This window comes from Heptranchias perlo, chromosome 22 (genome assembly GCF_035084215.1).
Source record: "Heptranchias perlo isolate sHepPer1 chromosome 22, sHepPer1.hap1, whole genome shotgun sequence".
NCBI lineage: Eukaryota > Metazoa > Chordata > Chondrichthyes > Hexanchiformes > Hexanchidae > Heptranchias > Heptranchias perlo.
Window position 1 is genome coordinate 38,696,479 of NC_090346.1, and position 19,462 is coordinate 38,715,940.

At 41.3% G+C, this 19,462-nt stretch overlaps 1 protein-coding gene across 4 annotated transcripts in view; it reads left to right on the plus strand.

Annotated features, from left to right (window-relative positions):
- LOC137340679 (ubinuclein-1-like) overlaps nucleotides 1-19,462 on the plus strand; it is a 55,891-nt gene that overhangs the window by 26,633 nt on the left and 9,796 nt on the right. For all 4 annotated transcript variants that reach the window (XR_010966854.1, XM_068003330.1, XM_068003333.1 and 1 more), the window contains exons 9-15: nucleotides 4,749-4,793; nucleotides 5,457-5,575; nucleotides 6,754-6,876; nucleotides 8,915-9,058; nucleotides 14,364-14,414; nucleotides 15,235-15,277; nucleotides 15,771-17,018. Coding sequence is in view for 3 of the 4 variants with exons in the window: in XM_068003330.1 (XP_067859431.1) it covers nucleotides 4,749-4,793; nucleotides 5,457-5,575; nucleotides 6,754-6,876; nucleotides 8,915-9,058; nucleotides 14,364-14,414; nucleotides 15,235-15,277; nucleotides 15,771-17,018 (1,773 nt within the window). In the remaining variant the exon portion in view is untranslated. The remainder of the gene's footprint in view (nucleotides 1-4,748; nucleotides 4,794-5,456; nucleotides 5,576-6,753; nucleotides 6,877-8,914; nucleotides 9,059-14,363; nucleotides 14,415-15,234; nucleotides 15,278-15,770; nucleotides 17,019-19,462) is intronic.

Genomic DNA, 19,462 nt, shown 5'->3' on the forward strand with positions numbered 1-19,462 from the left:
GCTCAGTAGTTTGATTGTTTTTTGATTAAAACATTTGCTGGTTTTATATTTAAGGTAATGAGCAGTTTCCATCCCCAAAAGTGTATGGTTAGCATGGTTAGGTCTTCAGCATATGTCAAGCCACATGATCTACCAGCCGTGCCAATTCCTGAAAGCATATTCCGGTGTCTCCATTATTTTGTCTGCTCACGTCCCGTGTAAGGATGGCAGAGTTTACTGCAATAATTACCAGAGCAACAAAAGCTACTGCTGTGCTCCTTGGTTATCAAATTAAGCTTTTGATCTCCCAAGACTTGCCAAGAAACTGGCATTAAAATTAGTTATGCATAGTATATACAAGGGTATGAACTCATAATCTAGGCTGACGCTGCAGTGCTACATTATTGGCGGTGCCCTCCTTTGCATGAATGGTTCACATGGGTGTTAAAGATCCTCTGGCATGACTTGAAGAGTAGGATTCTCCTAGTATTCTGACCTATATTCTTCTCTCAACCAATACTGCCTTTAAAAAAAAACAGATTGACAGGTCATTTATTTCATTGATGTTGGTACAGAATTGCTCGCATGTTTTCCTACGTTAAGCCAATGCATTTCACAGAATAATTCATTGAGTGAAGCACTTTGATGTGATGTGGCACTCTACAAATGTAATTTATAGATTTTATGGTAAATGACTTCAACGCAATAGCTCTGCTTTTGGTATTTTACGTCAGAAGTCATTATTTAGAATAGAAATTAGAGGTACACAAACTATCCTCCTGAGGTAGTGTTGGCTTCATGATGACTCACCAGAGTGGAAGATTGGAACCGAGTCAACTCTCATGACAAATTCAGTATTTGGATACCAAGACAAGACTTCAGCAATGTAGGCACTATTGATGATACAGCCAGGCTGGCTCATTAACTTGTTGCTGGGTCTTGGATTCTTCCCATTTTTCACATAATACTGCAAGCTAGTGCCCTAATGGATAGGGCGGTCCTGGCTGAGCAAGCAATGGGAAATTTACCAGTGCACTGTGCCAATACCTTCTATGATTTTAACTGGTTAAATTCCAGAGGTGCCATTATGCACACTTGGGACGCTTAATCCTTTGTTGTTGCCAATCCGTACCTAAGCTGCCAGGGCTTAGTTAAGTGGCGTGTGCTTCCACAGGGAAAGAGCGTGCACTCAATATTGGGAAAACATTTTTGAATTTCTCAATAGCTTGATTTGGAAACTCTAAAGTATGGTAATGGGTTTCCACATGTTTTTCAACAACTGGCTGACCAAAAGTAATTGTAAACTGGAAACACAAACACAGATTTTGTAGCTGTAAGTTATTACTGTTCTAAGAATTAATATATGGTAAATAGAATGTTCTGCAAGGGGAAATGTGGCCTAAATAGGAGGGGGAGAAAGTAGATCTTTTTTAGCAGAGCGTGAAATAGAGTATGTTTTTTGGCTGAAGTTTCTAAGATGATAACAATTTGCTTCGTTGTCAAAATTTAACTATCCGAGTTTAATCTTTAAAAATTGTTAATTGCAGGTTGCACATTTTACCACAATTTATGTGAGCCCCAATGTCGTATTGTGAAACATTTAGATCTTTCACGTTGAATCTGGGATGTAGCTTAAAATGCAGTATGAAAGTTGCTACAAAGTGTATGTGCAGGAATATGCAACTGATACGCCACCTTTTACAGTATGATTCTGTTGTTCTTTTCTTTTTATAGAACCAATTGACACATTTTGCATATCAAGCATTTGTTTTTCAAAATGCAATGTAGTAGTAATTTTTCAATTATTTTTCAGCAGTGAACGACACTTAACTGCTCATTTGGTCATTGTTAAAAAATTAAAGACAGCACAGCTATGGAGTGTGTACAAACAAGACTGCCCAGGTTTATCTATGTATGTATGGTGAACCACCATAAGCCATGTAACTGCTAATTGCATACTATTGGGTGGGTGGTCAGCATGGCGGTAGCGGAACTTTTGTTCTGTCTCAGAAAGTTCTGTGCTTTACGTTGCACTGCTTATAAGTCTTTGCAGAAAGGTTTAGTGGCAACAGTCAGCAATAGTCACTCACACAGCGGAGATATTTATTGTATCAATCTGCTGTGGATGACCACATTTTGTTTGTAATTTTTGTTGTAAGTTTTGAACGAAAATCTTTTTTTAATAGTATATTAATGGATAGGTTTTTTTTATATGTTTGTAATCAAATATTTTGTAATATTACTTTATCAACGTGATGATACACTTATTCTATTTCCAGTGGATTTCTCTGTAAAAGTTGTAATAATGTAACAAATTACATTAACTCATGGTCTATTTTATACAATTTTTAAAATACTAACCTCTTCTCATCCAAGGGTAAACCTCTTCATGTTGCTTTTCCAACCTTTTAGAAAGCTACCAGTGAGCTAAATCTTATTTTGCTGCTTCATTTCTTCTCCTAGCCATAACTCCCACTTAGGGTTTTTCAATACACAACACTGTACACTACAATATATGTTTTTTTTCAGCAGTAAACATGTGAAAATGATGGATGGTTCAGAGCAGGCAGTAAGGCTATATTTTATTCTAGGACTTTTAGATGACTGTATATCGTATCCATCAGAGGAAAGTTCCAGTAGTTTTAAAAAGTTACGCATATCCCAAGATTAAATTACAACCTTCCACTCATTCTTTTTAATATTTTATGGTTGCATACATTGTCCTATTGCAATGTAACCATTCCTAATCACAACAAGAATTGGAGCTGAAAGGCTGTTGATTGAAGTCTGGATGAAACTACTTTCACGTTCTATTGAGAAACTTAGGTGAAGGATCAAAGTCTATAGTTCAGGGCATTACCAAAGTTGAAAAGAGTAGGAGAAAAGACCAGTCAAACTGAGAATTAGTGGTTAGGTAACACCAAGTGTCAGCTTCGCTCATTTATTAGCACCCTTGCCTCTGAATCATGAGACTCTGAGCACCTAAGCTAGGCTCCCACTCCAATGCAGTACCAAGAAAGTGCTAGGTTGTTGGAAGCCATCCTTCGGATAAGTTGTTAAACAGAGGCCTCGTCTGTCTGTTTAGATGGATGATAAAGATCAGGGAGTCTGGCTTGTATTCTGGCTAACATTCCTCCTCAACCAACATCAAAAAATTGATCATCCATTTTGTCGCTGTTTGTAGAATTTTGATGTGCACATAATTGCAGCCACATTTACATATATAGTAGTCACTATACTCCAAAAGTTATTGTGTATGAATCATTTTGAAAAACTAAAGAAACTAGAAAGAAGGAACTTGCATTTATACAGCAACTTTCACAACCTCAGAACGTCCCAAAGCGCTTCACAGCCAATGAATTACTTTTGAAGTATAGTCACTGTTGTTCTGTAGGCAACCACAGCAGCCATTTGGTGCACGGGAAGGTTCCACAAGCAGCAATGAGATAAGTGACCAGATCATCTGTTTTTTGTGGTGTTTAGTTGAGGGATAAATGTTGGCCAGTACACTGGGAGTACTGCCTTGCTTTTCAGATAGTGCTATGGGATCTTTTATGTGCATGTGAACAGGGAGACAGGACCTTGGTTTAATGTCTGATCTGAAAGGATCAGAAACGCACGACTTTCTGATTCAGAGCCATGAGTGCTGCTACTGAGCCAAGCTGACACTTGGATATTTCAGAGTTGTTAAAAGTTTTTGTTTTAAAAGCCTGCATGTTTAAGTATTTTCTACCTGCATTTAATTGTGTTCTGATAAACCAATACTAAAAAAAATACAAAATATAAGAGTCAATGGCAGTGCACTATATCACAAAAACAAATATAACGTTGGAACTCCTCTTACTTCAGTAATCATTTTAGCCTAATTTGGAAAATATTGATAAGTGTTTAGTAACATAAACAGTCACTCCCGTTAGTTTCTTTACGTAACAAGTCTTGTGCAAAAGATGGTTTGCATTAAGTAGTCACTCCCGGACCAACAACAATCAGCTGCTTAACACAAGTAGTTGTTAATCCTGGTTTGGTTCCTATTGAAAAAATAAATGTGTTACAACAAAAGTTGCTTTCCAGGAAAACAATGAAGTCACCATGGTACTTCAAATATTAATGTCTTTTATTGTTAATAACACATTGATACTTATTATTTATGTGTATTCTACAAAATTCATCCGAAACATATTATGTTGAATTTGGGTAAGTTATTAGTATAACAATTTCCTCAATATTGTTTGGTTAGTAAAAGCATTCGATTCATATTGGATTTGTTTAATTGTGCCACCCTTAGAAAGTGATCACGAGAAGTTACGGTCATACATGTTTCATTCTTATAGTCTTCTGATAATTCAATGTCAGTTTTTGTGCTTTAAAAAATGGAATTATCCAGTAATTTGAATTAAGCAATGTAAGTAACAGGAAAGTAGGATTTTAGTGCTTTAATGTTTTGAATTATCACATAATTTGAATTAAGCAATTTTGAATTAAGAGGAGTAGACTCTTGAACTCATGAAACTTGATCTGCCAGCATAAAACCATGTCAAATCAACAAATGTATAATTGTTTCAAGTGTAATTGACTTAACATGAAGTAAGATCTGGTTCTACATACATGACCAGCATATATCCTGCTTTAGCTCCTATATTGCTTTCTTCATAAAATATTTTTTAGACGAGGTGAAAGAGGAGACGGGGAAGATTGCTATACTCCCCTAATTCTGATGTGGAAGTTCTGTTAAGCAACTAATTTTTTTTTTCCCTTAAAAATTATTACAGACTGGGGCAAAATGGCTGGTAAAGACAGGTGACTGTTTAATGCAGGTGAGCATTTATACAGGTTTCACTGTGTATAATAAATATGAAATAAATTTTAAGGATTCTACGGGAAACTTTTTTAATAAAAGTTGTCACGTTTGCATTGTATTGTATAGGTTTCCTTTTATTACGTGATCATAAAACATTTATTCTATAAATAAGCTGCAGGGGAATCCAGTGTTTGATTATGTCACTTTAGATAATATTTACAATCTTGTGTTTATTATTCCAGTTGGAGCCATTCAGATAGTCTTGCCTCAGTTGTACCTAGTTAATCTGACCAGTTTCATCATAAATTACATTTTGGATTGCCAAATTTTCTTTTAACGGGTTTCTGCCACTGTAAGTATTAGAGCTCCCTGTAGTGGCAGAAGAAAAGTTCTATGTCATTGTATTTAATTACAGGAGTACAATACTCTGCAGACTGTACATCAGACCTGTATAGTGTTAAAACCCTGGATCTACTAAAATATCACAAGTATGCTGCAAATCTTGTATAGAATTGATGGTGTTAATTTCAGGGCAGGGTGGGGTGTGGGGGCGAGGGTCAAGGGTCAAAGATGCTATCTATAAATTTCTAAATCCATTCTATTACCCAGGCCTTAGTGATACGTGCTGGATTTTAGTAAAGAAGAAAGATGCATTTTGTTTTAATTTGTTTTCTCACAGGATGGCCGGCTGAAGGAACCTATACAGAAACTAAAAGAAGCAATTGGGAGAGCAATGCCAAATCAGATGGCAAAGTATCAGGTTGACTGCCAGGCTCATAGCCAAGCCAAAATTGCCAAGTATGTGCCATATAGCAATACAGTGGATTGCACTTGCATTCAAAGCCAGTTCTTGAAGTACCAATGATTGCCAATAAATGTCAGTTTATATAATCTGATATGGCCTTTTATGATGAGGCTAAAATGGCCATTTTTACATTCTTTTTCTCCCCTTCCTTTCCTTTATTGGGTCTCCTTGTGCCACACGCTATCCACAGCTGAGATTATCAACCGTGGAGTTTTACCGTTGTGTGTACAATAATCAATGGTGTGCACTGAATTACAATTGTGTACGTAATGTCTTATTGATTTGAGGCGCTACCAAGAGTAAGCATGCAAAACCCAAACCAGTAATGTAGTAGTAAACCGGATCAGTTTGTAATATCCCCTGCCTCTCACTTATCCAATTTAATCTATACAATATACTTTCTTTATGGAGAAAAAACATCCAGTGATGCTTCAAGTGAAGTGGCTGCACAGGTTTGACATTTGTACACATTGAAAAACATTGGACATGTAACATTACAAGGATGACAACACAATGTACATTCAATATGGGGTGGAAAATTGCAGAAATGATCTGTACATTCTAATGTAAGAAAATTCGGACGGACAGTGCAGTGTTGTACTATATCATAGTCCCATGGAATGCTAAGATATGTGTTCATGCTAATGACATTCCACATGATGACCTACCAGTTTAACTCTTGGAAGACCGTGAGCAGATGTCAGGTGCTCCCCTATAGTGAAAGGATGAGTCACTCCAGGCCTCTCTCGTGTACTTTCTAGCAACTGATACAAAACATCGTTAGTAGAAAGCCTTCTCTGCTGGGGTAGTGAATGGCATGGAGAAAGATGAAGAAAATATACTTAAAACAAATTTAATTGTTTTAATTGCCCATGCAACAAGAATCTGTCTTTGTGTGCACACAGTCTGTTCTCAGGCTAAATCAAGCAAATGCTTTCAGTCATTTACTTGCTACTATGTAGGATAATAAACCCCTGTTCAGGTAGTTATAAAAATGATATAGTTACTGATCAATATGGCTACTCATTCATCTTTGTAGGAAGCATTGGTAGCATCAAGGCACCAATAAGCATTGTCAACCAAATATTGGATTCTGCTATTCCTGATGAATTGCCGATTCTTACTGATCAGTTGGTGAATTTTCAATTTATTTCAAATTTCTGATCTGCAGGATGATGGGAGAAGATAAAGACCAGAAGGAGAGAATGTTCTCCGATGATGATGATGATGAAGACAAGATGGGAAGAAGAATTGTGGGACCTCGTAAAAAGTTTCACTGGAATGATGAGATAAGGTTTGATATTTCGATTGTTGTGTCAGACCACATAAGGCAGTTTTTGTGTGAACAGGATGCCTTTTAAGTTCAGCCAATTGCAATTAGTGGTGGATTATATCTATGCTGTAGTTGGTAACTGAGTATTTGCACATTGAATGACAAGACTGCATTTCAAATTGGCCTACTGTAATCAATTCATTGTAGCTGGAGTCATTAGGAAAAGAGTGACTAAGGTGATTAGTGGAATAGGTCATTGATGCAAAGAAGGAAGAGAGGAGAACCCTGAAAGACCTCCGATTCGATGGAATATAGGTCAGAGGATGTGTACTCGACTACAGTACAGACAGAGCAATTTGAGAAGAAACTAAATGCCATGAGCATGGTGTCGATAGGAGAACTTATGATGTTGTTTTGGAGTGTTGGACTATAAGAAGTTGTGAAGGTATCCAAGACAATGAGAAGCAATTCACCAAAGTGTGAAAGAGTCAAGATTCAGAGGTGTAACATCAGCAACAGTGGAACAGCCAAGGTGAAAATCATATTAGAGATGGTGGATTAGTCCAGAACTTTTAAGGTAGTGGATAATTTGAGAACTAACAAGTTTCTGTAATTTTAGAAAGTGCCGATATAAGGGCAATGGGGCAAGAGTAAGAGGGATCACCTTTCTTAGCAACAGGGTAAATATAAACAATTCTAAGGAGCAGGAAAGGTGGACTAGGAGTAAGAGAAATAAAGAAGACAGCATAGGTGTAAATTTGGAGGCACGCATCTTAAGATGGTAGAGATGCATGAAGACAATAGGAGGCAGGATTTGATAATCCTGGTGGAGATAAAACTTGATGTTGGTCATAATGGCAGGACAGAATGGAACAATGGAGGGAGGTGTTTTATTGAGATCAGCAAGTTTAGATTTGGAGGAGAAAAAAATTGAATGTACAATATTAAGCCAATCAACGAGTGCTTTTTTTACAAAGGTATGTACTATGCTCATAGAGATGGAGAAATATTTTCAAGTTTTGCATTCATTGCCTGCATTAAGCGCTCTCAGGTTATGTATATCATGGATTCATTGCAACTTAAACCATCCTATACTCTGCAGAAACAATGGGTAAATTTCCATTTTCACCACATGGCCGGTAATCTGGTGGAGCACAGAATAATAGAATAAAAATTGGGTGGGTTCTATAATGGATGGGCGATTGCTCCACCAGATTATCAACCTTGCGCTGAAGTTGAAAATTTGCCCCAGTGTGCCTTGACCGCAGTCTCAAAATAGCACCCTGTATTGTACCAGTTGGGAATTTCCATTTTGTGGTTTCATAGAATCTATGCGTAATTTCATAATTTTTTTGCATGTGATTGCTAAACAGTGCTGAATTATTGGCAATTTTGTGTGGTGAACTCACAAATTAGGAATATCATTGAACCTGTATAAACTCATTTTGCTATGGACCTTTACAGCCAGAGGAGACCTTTCAATCTGGTCTGGACTTGAACCTAAAGCCAGACCAGATCTCTGATATGAAACAGCCAAAAACAATGCAATGAGAGAAAATCCAGGTTGTTCTGCTTGCTTCATGTTCTTGAAGTGTATTCAGCAAGCAGAATATGGTGATGAATCCGTGAACAATTTAGAAGTGTGGAATTAGTCACCTTCATGTTGTAAATTGGAGGTGAGATTTAGACTACCATCCAGTCTTAAGGCATCCTCTCCAGATTGTGTGCAATCAAGATTGGGGGGCTGGGGGGCGGGGGGAGAAGAAGCAGTTAATGTAAACTTGTTACATTTTTTAAATATACTACTGCCTTTAGATGCCATTTGGCAGCAAACTAACTATATTTAGTGTGCTAAGTGTAACAAATCAAATAATATGAGGCAATTCTATGCCTGGACCAGGATCTTATATTTAAGTTATGCTTGGACCATGAATCCTGAGCAATAGGAGAAAATGGAACGTGAGAGGTTTGCTCCTGTGGGTACTCTATGCCCTTCTTAGAACATCAACATACTGTACCATCACCTCACAGTTGGTTTACACTTTATTTTGTGGTACAGAGACTTGCTGTGCAGTGTGGTGAGGACAAAGATGGGTTGCTATGAGCTGGAGAGAAACAAGTCCCAGGCTGCAGAGGACTACCTAAAGGCTTTTCTTGAATCTGAGGTCAAACCACTCTGGCCTAAAGGATGGATGCAAGCGAGGTACGTGACAAAGGAGTGTAAGAAACATAATATAGGTAGTGTTTTAACTAAAATTAAAAATGACCAAATAAAGAGTTAAACAAAGATTCTGTACAGAGTGAGAATGGGCATTAATAAGAGGGACAGAAGCTTCTTGCTAAGAAATTTTGGTTATGGTAGCATAGTGGTTATATTACTGGACTAGTAATCCAGAGGCTGGACTAATCCAGAGAACATGGGCTCGATTTTAGGATCGTGTTTCCGGCGGGTTCCCAGCGGGGTGGCCCCAAAAATCCCGATATCCGGTCACGTGACCGGATCGCGACGAAATCCCGGCCACTTCCGGGTACCGCGCTGACATGCGGGGCTGCGCGCGCAAGCCCCGCTTGTGGGAATCCCGCAGGCAATTAAAGCCAGCGGGGTTCCACTTGAGAGTACTTACCTTGCTCGTTGTGGTCAGTTAATGAGCTGAAGCAGCTGTCAAAAGAGGAAGTGTGGGATTTTCGGTTCAAGGCAGTGAGTTTCCCACACTGGGGGAAACAGTCTCCCTCCAACCAGGCGTGTTGCAGCCAGCAGCCTGTGGCAGGTGCCAAGGTGCACTCCACGGGGGACAGCCCTCACCCACGCAGGAGGCCACCGCGTCACATAGGGCAACCCCTGCCCTCCACCACCCCCCGCCAAGCCAGAGGACATACCGACACGAAACCGCAGCCCCAGTCCGAGGAACCACACACCTACCCTGCACAACCCCTCAGACCAACGCCTGCCAGTTGGGTGGTGTGTGGAGACCCTCGGAGGACGAAGAGCATGACCAGCACCAGCAGCCTCGCAGTCCACGCCGTCCGCCGCAGAGACGTGGATCCCCCCAACACGGTGTTGTTGCACGCCCACCTGCACAGCAGGAGGGAGGGCTACCGCAGAGAGAGACGCGTCGCAGAGGGCACTACCCTCGCCACAGGGTCCACAGACCGAGGCGCAGCTCCCCGGACCTCTCCGAGCAGCAGTGCAGAGGGAGGCGCAGATTCGCTCGACATGTAGTCGTGGAGATCTGCAGCCTCTTTCATGCCGAGCTGCTCCTGGCTGGCCCCAGCACCAACTGCTTACCTGTCGCTGGCAAAGTCATCACTGCCCTCCACACCTTCTCCTCCGCATCCTTCCAGGGTGCAGCCGGCTACACCGCCGATGTCTCTCAGTCGTCTGCGCGGACGAGCCCTGCAAATACACCTGCACCTACTCTGCAGTGACACGATGGGTGGCATCAGTGGTGGGTCCTCATAGTGATACCCAGGAGCGGGCATTATTGGACACAACGGACAGGATTCGCGGAGACATGGCAGTGGTGGTGTCAATATAATGTGTGCTGTTTGTTGCTCTGAAATTCAATATGGGTAACACCCATGACAAACCCTCAGACACCCTTGTGCACCCCCTTCATGCTGACGAGACGTTTGCCTTACGCTGCCTACTGCACATATGTGATGCATGCCCTGTGGCTGCAGCACAGGTGGTGGCAGGTTGAGTGAGGCTGGCCGTGAGGGAGATGCACGAGAGGGTGAGTATGGGATGGAGCAATGAGATTGTATGAGGATTGGGTTGCGTGTTAGTGGCAGGGTGAGTACTGGCGAGGTGAGTAGGTGGAGGTAAGATGAGGATGGGGTGTGAGTGGGTATGAAGGGTGATGTGACAGAATAGTGTTGGCGGTGCCGAAGGAGATGTGGGGTGGGGGCAGTGTTGTGGCAGACGGAGTGTAGGGGAAAGACTTCGTGTTCTCACTGCGGCTGACCTACTGCGGTCATTGCAGCGCCTCCTGCACTGTATGCAGGTGGGCGATATGTTGGTGGCGCAGGTGACCCCCTCTGCCACCTCGAGCCAGGCCTTCTTGGTGGCAGAGGCAGACCGCTTCCTCCCGCCCGCCGGGGGGAAGATCTGTGTCCTCCCCCTCCTCCTCACCCCATCTGATGATACCTGGGGTGAGGCATCATTAAACTGGGAGCAGCCTTCCCCCTGGGCTGCTCCATGCTGCAATTTGTCCCATTGGTTGCAGCATCTGTCAGTGGAGGACTGCCCCTTTAACTAGAGAGCCTCCAGCTGACAGATCGTACTGCGCATGCGCAGCCCGACCGACGCGCAGGCCAGCGCCGTGGACCCCGGAGGAGCAGGTAATTGATTCCTATTAGTGGGTTGCCTGCTACGATCGCGTGGGCAACCCACTAATTTCGCCGAGCGTGTTGACCACGCTCCCGGAGGACCACCCGCTGGGAACCCGCAGGCCTGCTAAATTCGAGCCCCATGAGTTTAAATCCCACCATGCCAGTTAGAGAATTTGATTTCAGTTTTTTTTTAAATCCGGAGCTAAAAAGGCTACCATCAGTAAAAATGACCATGAAGCTGTCAGATTGTCGTTCAAACCCAACTGATTCATTAATGTCCTTTAGGGAAGGAAACCTGCTGTCCTTACCCAGTTTGGCTCCAGTCCCACACCAACGTGGTTGACTCTTAACTGTCCTCTGAAGTGGCCTAGCAAGTGGTATCCCGTGCCCAGTGTTCCCCAGAAGTTTGGTGGTTGCCATTTTGGTCAGGGCGGCTGTCTGTATGGAATGCTGAAGTCATTAAAATAAGGGTCCTTCAAAAGACCCTTTTCCTAGATTGGATTGTGGGGCACTGGATTCGCCAGTTTCTAGGCTCACCCAATGATTCTTGGTGCCAAAAGTCGGCCGGCAAGCTGCTATTTAAAGGGATCCTCAATCCACTCGGGTAAGTCTCTTGTTAGTCGTTTTAGGCTGCTAGTGGGCTTGGAGGAGTTTTTCTTGGCTGCTATGGCTGAGATATTTGTTTGGTAAAGTTCTGGAAAGTGACTTTTTGTAGCTTTAGCACTTTGTGTAAGAGCTTCAGCTGTTTATTGTGACAAAATTGGTGTGTTGCTGAGAAGACCTTTGGGGCTGCAGCAGAAGGAGGATCAGCAGCAAGCAAGACAGTGGAGACCTGCAGCTGCTGACACAAGAGGGTGAAGGAGAGCAGGGTGCAGGAGGACTTACAGCGTGAGGGTCTTCCACAACATGATCTCCTACCTTAACTTGAGTGAAGAGCGCCTCCGCACAGCCAGGGAGTGTGTGACTGAGCTATGTCGCCTATTGCAGCAACAACTGGAACTCAGCAGCAGAGCATGCATAGCTGTGGCCCTCAATTTCTATGCCTCAGGATCATTCCAGGCTGCAACAGGTGACATCAGCAAAATCAGTCAATTTGTAGTGCAGTGCTGCATAAGGCACTCTTCAACAAGTAGAACAATTTTGTCACTCTCCCATGGAGGATGCCAAGCAACAAGAGAAAACTCTGAATTGCCCAAATTCCTGGCTTCCTAGGAGTCCAAGGAATAATTGACTGCACACACATTGCCCTGGGTGCTCCATATGAAGATCCCGGAATATTCATTAGTAGGGAGAGGATAATACAGGTCTGTACCTGGTTTCCTGGAAGTCGTCATGATGCCTTTGTCTGTACCAGTCCTCAATTTCCCCCTCACCTCTCTTCCCATCCACAAGGGCTATCCACTGAACGCCTGGCTCATGACTGCTGTCAGGAATCTGAGCACAGACGGTGCATTCAAAGCAATGCCACAACCAAAGCTCGCCTAGAGCAAACCATTGATGTTCCGAGACAGAGGTTCCTCTGCCTGTACTAGTCTGAAGAGCACTTTCAGAAAGACCAGGCAGCCATGGATGAAGAGAAAGAGCAAAGGCCAGCAATGCTGCCGCAGCTCTAATCAATGATAGGTTCAGTTGAAGTAGCCCTCTTTCACCCCCGCCACCCGCCCCCCCCCGACCAAATGCACTAGCAGTCCCTCTGATCTTCACTGCCACTCCCTATATCCAACTGATTAATGCCCTAATCTTGAACACAAACATCACTGCAAAGAAAATGAAGCATAGCAGCAAACTGGTTGATCACAGTTCATTTCAAGTTTGTTTACAGTGGTGCTTGAGAACCAAAATTCACCCTTGTGCAAATCCATAGTGCCTGTCTTCTGTACTCTTTTGCCTATTCTGGTGCTTCTACGGGATGCTTCCCCAGTGTTAACACCTTGGATGGTGAAAGGCTGCTGAACTTCCACTGAGGTCACTTGAACGGCCATGATGGTCCACCTCGAGGAGCTCTCGCAGCACCTTAGCAGTAGCCGGGACAGTCTGACACCAAGACTCACACTGCTTCAGAGGCTGGCAGGGAAGTAGGCATGCTGTCATCCAGAGAGAGAACAGCATCTGCCACCCCTGTGTTGCCAATGCCATTGTCATGGGGCTGCACCTCAGCACTCGCACTGTTCTGTGCGCGAACAGAGTCCAGGAGTGAGATGACTCTTTGGAAGTCCCTTTGCTGAAACCTAGAACTAAATTGGCAGCATCTGAGCTTCCATCAAAGTTGTCAGAGCTGTTCATCGCGGTGTATTTTTTTCAAAAGTATCGAATTCCATTCTCTGCTTGTCATTCCTAATGGTTTTTCAATAACACCATTCAAAGAACTAAAAGAGAAACAAAAATGGAAGCTGCATTAAGTGTGTCTTACTGATTTTGGTATGGTTACAACAAAGAAGAAAAGTTATGGGACTTTAAATAAATCTTCCTTTGAGCAGTTTTTAACATAATGTCACCATCTGTGGTGTTCTGCAGCCTCTTACCTACTCTGTAGTTGTAAGTCTGCCTGAAATTCTAAAAGCAACATAGAAATTGAGCTATTAAAAAAAATTACAAATCAAATGTCATGCATAAATACAATAGGGCAAAATTAACAAGCATGCAGTGGTCATTATAATTGCCTCGTGCTTGCAGTACTTGAGTCATGCGGTGAGTTATTTTATGTAGAGCACCAATCCCTGACATGTTTTCTCAATATATTTCACTGTCAAAAATAGTACAATATCCTTTGAGCTCCTATGACAGTTATTGCCAACCAACAACATCAAAAGAAGCAGCTGATGTATAAGCATTTTCATGGATTCGTCACAATATGAGTACCTGTCAAAAGATTGCAAGTAGCAGTTCAGGCTCCATATTATGCTGGTGACATTATAAACCTTGAGATTTATAATGATTCAGTAGTTTGTTCATCAGTTGAATCTCTCAATTGGATTTCTGCCTTGTCATCACCCAATATCTTGAGTGTGGAAAATCACAGCTAGATATTACTTAAAACATAATTTCTGATGGCGATTGCAGCGTGGCATAGACTTTGTGCTAGATTGTGGTCAAGTTGTTTAAAAGATTAGTTACCTGGTCTGTAAGGTATTAAAAAAAAAAGAATGAAAAGTATTTTGATTGTTTTTCCTCAACAGAACATTGTTCAAAGAAAGCAGGAAGGTACATGCTCATATCACCTCAATACCGTGAGTATTTGCATCTTCACTGCTCCTGTGCATTTACTGTACTTTTATTATTTTTTCAATACCAACAACTTTAGTAATGTGTTAACCCCTAACTGTGAGAACCTCATTCATGTAACTAGTCGAAAGTGCGCAAAATTAAAACTAAGACATTAGTTTTTTTAAATATAAAGACTTTTTAAAGACATTTTGGGATAGATTTTCATGTTGGCGGAGTGACTTACCAGCCCTTTTATAGAACCTGCCTGATTTTCATTCCATTGAGATCCACTCCTCTAGATTACCACCCAGACAGTGAAGACGAAAACCTACCCTTTTGTGTCAAAAATTGCAAAGCCACATTATTGTAGAAAGCATCCATGACCAGTTCATGCTCACCCGTGTGACACCATGACCAATCAGATCCCAATATTGGCCATTACAAGCTACATGGCACCATGGATCATTTGGGAAAAAGAATTCAAACCATCTTCAGCTGCCATTATAGTATTCTATTTCTTCTCTTCCCCTCATCCTCCCTCCTTTGTTGATCCTCCATCCTGGGTCGTCTGCTGTGTATTCTCCTTCCCGGGCGCGCGCTCTCAGCCCCTGATGCTCCAGCTATCCTCCCTCCCTCATAGAAGTATCGAAAGCAGGCCTGCTCCCTGCCACTCTCCAGGTCGGTTCAGCGGAATTGCAAGGAGAAACACAATTTTTAATTTATTTTTGTCTTTGAACAACGCCATGTGAAAATGATAATTATATTTGGAATTGCATTGTTGAAATAATGAGATACAGTATTAACTGTGGCTGAATACTAATATTGATTTACATTTTATTTTAGATCTAAGAAGAAAGTCATTGCTGCCCCAAAGACTAAAATGAAGGTAAGTGCTATTAGGTGTATTGAGGATATTAGGTCACCCTTTGAAAAGTATTTTATTGGAATACAAATCCACCACTCAGGCATTTGATCCTTTTGTACCAAAATGGCTGCGAATTCTCTTTTGATAATAATGAACTGCTCTAAAATGAAATTATAGTCATTTTTACAGCAGTTTTTCAACGATATGAAATAGTAGTCATCTAATCCACTACCACAAACTTCACTTGAGCTAAACCGCGCTCCTGCACAGACAAACCTTTTTTCATGTAGTGAAATGTCCAATCTCTCAAGCAAATGGTGAATAAAGTACCGGTTTCTAATACGTAAGTTTAAAATAATCTACCCCGTTCTAGAAATAAATACCATTGAAGGATGTAGTACAAAGAATTGGAAAAATAGTTTGACAAAAAACATTTACAGAATCAGGAAGGCAATGCAATATAAATCTGACTTTAAAAGGGTTCAACATTAATATATTTTTGCTTCTTTTGCAGGATCAGATGCTAAAGACTGAACGAAAATTGCATTTATCAAGTACCCCAGTTCATTGTGGTAACGCCGCCTCCATCGCGCAAGGACCTTGCACCTCACCTTTGACCCCAGTAAATGTGTCCGTTTCCTCCAATGCTGCTCAGAGTTCCAGTAATACGACAACCCCTCAGTCCTTCAGTTTAGACGATTCCCTTGATGAGGATTTACCCACTAACCAGCCTTCTCTGGAAGATGTGTCTGAAGCTTTGGCTGCTCTCAATGATGCTGCAGGAGGTACCAAGAACTTCAGTTCTTTAGTATCAAATTCATTGAGTGACAAAATAACAGTAGTGGTGTCATCAGAAGAAAAGAAACATGTACAGAAAGTTCCAACTCCCTCATCTGCTCCATCACCTGCTGCTCAGTCACATTCACCTCTCAATCTTTTAGCTGAACAGGCATTAGCTTTGGGACAGCTGTCTCAGGAAAGGACTTCAGAAAGTACCACTAGTCTTATTACTACCTTTAAAAACCATTCTTCAGCGAACAGCAAAAGTTTCACAGAGACTCTCCAAAACAAGCCGAAGCATCTTGGTTTGCAACGTACATCGCAGCCCCAAGTTCAAGGCCAGGTGTCGACACAGGCTGCTAAACAGTACCATCAGACCACCTCGCACCAGAAAAGCTACATGTCATCGCCATCTTTTAGCATAAGCAAACTGCAAAGCAGTTCTCAGACTAAAACTACCAGTCAATTGCAACAACGGCCATTAATTCAGCACCTAAAAACCTCAACAAAGACTCAGAATTTCCATTCTGTCTCCTCATCTTTAGCAAGTAATATACAGACTTCTCCCAGTCCTCAAAGAACGCTTGGCACTTCAATTACTTCTGTCAGTTGTACAGCAAAACATACCAACTCACAGAGCTCTGCAAATCAGACCTTCAAGTCTCCGATGACTGTTGTCACGGCAACTAAACATTCTACCCCTTCCAGTAACCTTATTCAGAATATATCCAATGTTCAAAGCTCTGTGTCCAATAGTACTCATCTAAATAGACAGTCTCCATCTCCAGGACAAGCATTAAATCGGCAGTCGCCTAATGCAAATGTAAAGAAGCCCTCCACTTCTCAGAAACTTACGCTAGTGGCCCCTCCAGGTGGTAGTAATGGAGATTCAAGTAGTGGGACACAGGGTGTAGCTAAATTGCTAACTTCTTCTCTTAAACCTTCAGTTGTTAATAGTTCCACAGCTACAGGAGCAATGCTGGTGAGTGTAAATAGGAATGTATGGACATATTTTTAAAATATACAACATAGATTTAATAACTGTTGGAAAGAAAAGATTAAAAGGCTATAATTTAATATACTGATTCTGATATTGGCCTTTTAATTGTATCCTGGTATCCCTTAATACTTATGTATTTGAATAATCAATTATTTGCTACTTTTCTAAAGTTGTAGGTTAGGCCAGCACTAACACTGATCAAAGCAAGAGATTTTTTTGTCAAACTGGTTACTGCTTATTAGAATTAAGTTGTGTTTCTTGGTCACATCTGGTTATTTTGTGCATTAGATCATACAGATCTATGGTCAGATTTTATTTTTCTGAAGCGCATGTGTATTTTCAGAAACCAGAGAATGGGAAATACTTGTTTTTTTTTATTCTCACGTACAAGTCCTATTTTGCTGGTATTCTTTCTTAATTAAGGTATTTTTTCTACCCTGTAAGAATTCACCAATTGTCTTAGTATACTGTTGTACCTCCTTCCTATAAGACCACATCCAGTGGTTGGATGAAACTGAGCTGTACACCTCCAAATGTTTTGTGCTTATATTTGCTAATATTTTGTGCATTTTTGCTATTTAATGGTATTGTGCTAATGTTTCCAGTTATTTAATCATTATCAAGCTGAATTGAGATAACCATTTTGAATCACTTCACTCACTTTAGTTCTCACTATATGTATACGCTGATGCATTCATCTCACAAAATGATATTTGACCGAATGCAAAGAAAAAAACTCTTGGAACTTTGTGGTGTGAACTTTGGCAATAGTGTTTCATTTTGATCTACCTGAATGAGGTGCAAATTCATGTTTAGGATTTTTGTCACATATAAGTAAAAGTTAGCTTTGACTTTCAAAATACTGTTAAATTATGTAACCTAATTAACCTAAAAAGATGCAGAAAATGTTGGTTAGCAGCAAGGTTTTCACTGGAAAATCTTTCTTTTTAAAAGAACACTAAAGAAAAAGGCAATCATTTTTTCTCCTTTCTCTTGCATTTCCCAATGGAAAATTAAACTAATGTTAGTCCTGTATATCATCTAGGATGTCACACCAGCCAGTTTAGGTGTTGAGACAAATGCAAAGACACCAAGGACATTGTTGCATGGGTTTACCCTCCCAAGTTCCATTTTACTTTCTTTTACTAATGCTGGACTCAACACTTCAGATAGGTATTCTCTAACCTATGCATTGATAAAGGGTTACTGTGGCAAGATGGATGTTTTGGCCTAAAATCTGATGGGAGAGCTTTGGTGAATGTAACAACTGTGCTTTGGTGAGCTGATTCTCAAACTAATTTTTTTTTTAAATCCTCATGTGGACAACACTGGCAAGGTCAGATTTATTAGCTATCCCTAGTTGCCATAAGAAGGTAGTGTTGGGCTCTCTCCTCGCATAGTGATTGTTTGTACAACTGAGGGGCTTGCAAGGCCACTTCGGAGAGCATATAACGATGTAGTGTGGACCAGAGTCAGGTGAAGGGGTTGCAGATCCCTTCCCTGAAGGACGTTAGTGACCTAGTTGGGTTTGTACAACAATCAGCTTTCATGGTCATGTTTTCCTGGTTCTAGCCTACAAATTACCTAATTTATTGAACTCAACTTCACAACTTGCCATCGAGAGATTTAAACTGAAGACCTCTGGGTTGCCAGTTCAGCACTATATCTACCACACTACCATGTGATTGGCCTTGGGGGAGATCAGAACCTTTGGGAATCCTGTTCGTAATACTTCAGGTTCCTCAAGCTCAGCTCTCCTACTCCGCCTTCTTTCCCCATTACAAAGCTTTACTTCTATTGTCTGGTGCACAGCAACCCTGTTGCGTTAACACAACTGGGTACTCGCTCCTCAACCTGGAGTATCCCTCATTGATAACAGTGGGACACCTATCAGTATCCACCTTTGACTTAAATTCATGGTGCTGTGAGAAAATTGCATTAAGTGCAAGCATCAATGACAAAATAGGTGAAAACCTTATCCTAACCAATTCTACAAAAAAATAGGAGCAATGCCCACCAAACTCTTGACAGGTTGCCACATTATCAGACCTGTGGGAAATGTATTTAAAGAAAGATTATCCTTCTGTGGCTGAGGCACTGTATATACCATGGTGCCCTCAGGAACAGGATACTTACTCCTTGTTCTGCACACTGGTGAATGTTATTCCAGGCCCTTGCTAGGCATCTATTGTCATAATCCTAGAGGGAACCAACCAGAATTATTTTGATCACAGGAATTAAATCCAAATCTGAATTAACAAATACATTCTGGGATAAATTTGGATTAAGCAATTGTAAGTACCTAATCTAAACTCATTCTGGAGTTGAGGAGGCATGTGTAGGTTTGCAGCTCAAATGTGGACCTGTTCTATCTGAGATGAACTAGTGTGCAAAAAGGCCACACTCAAAGAAAAAAAAACTTTTTC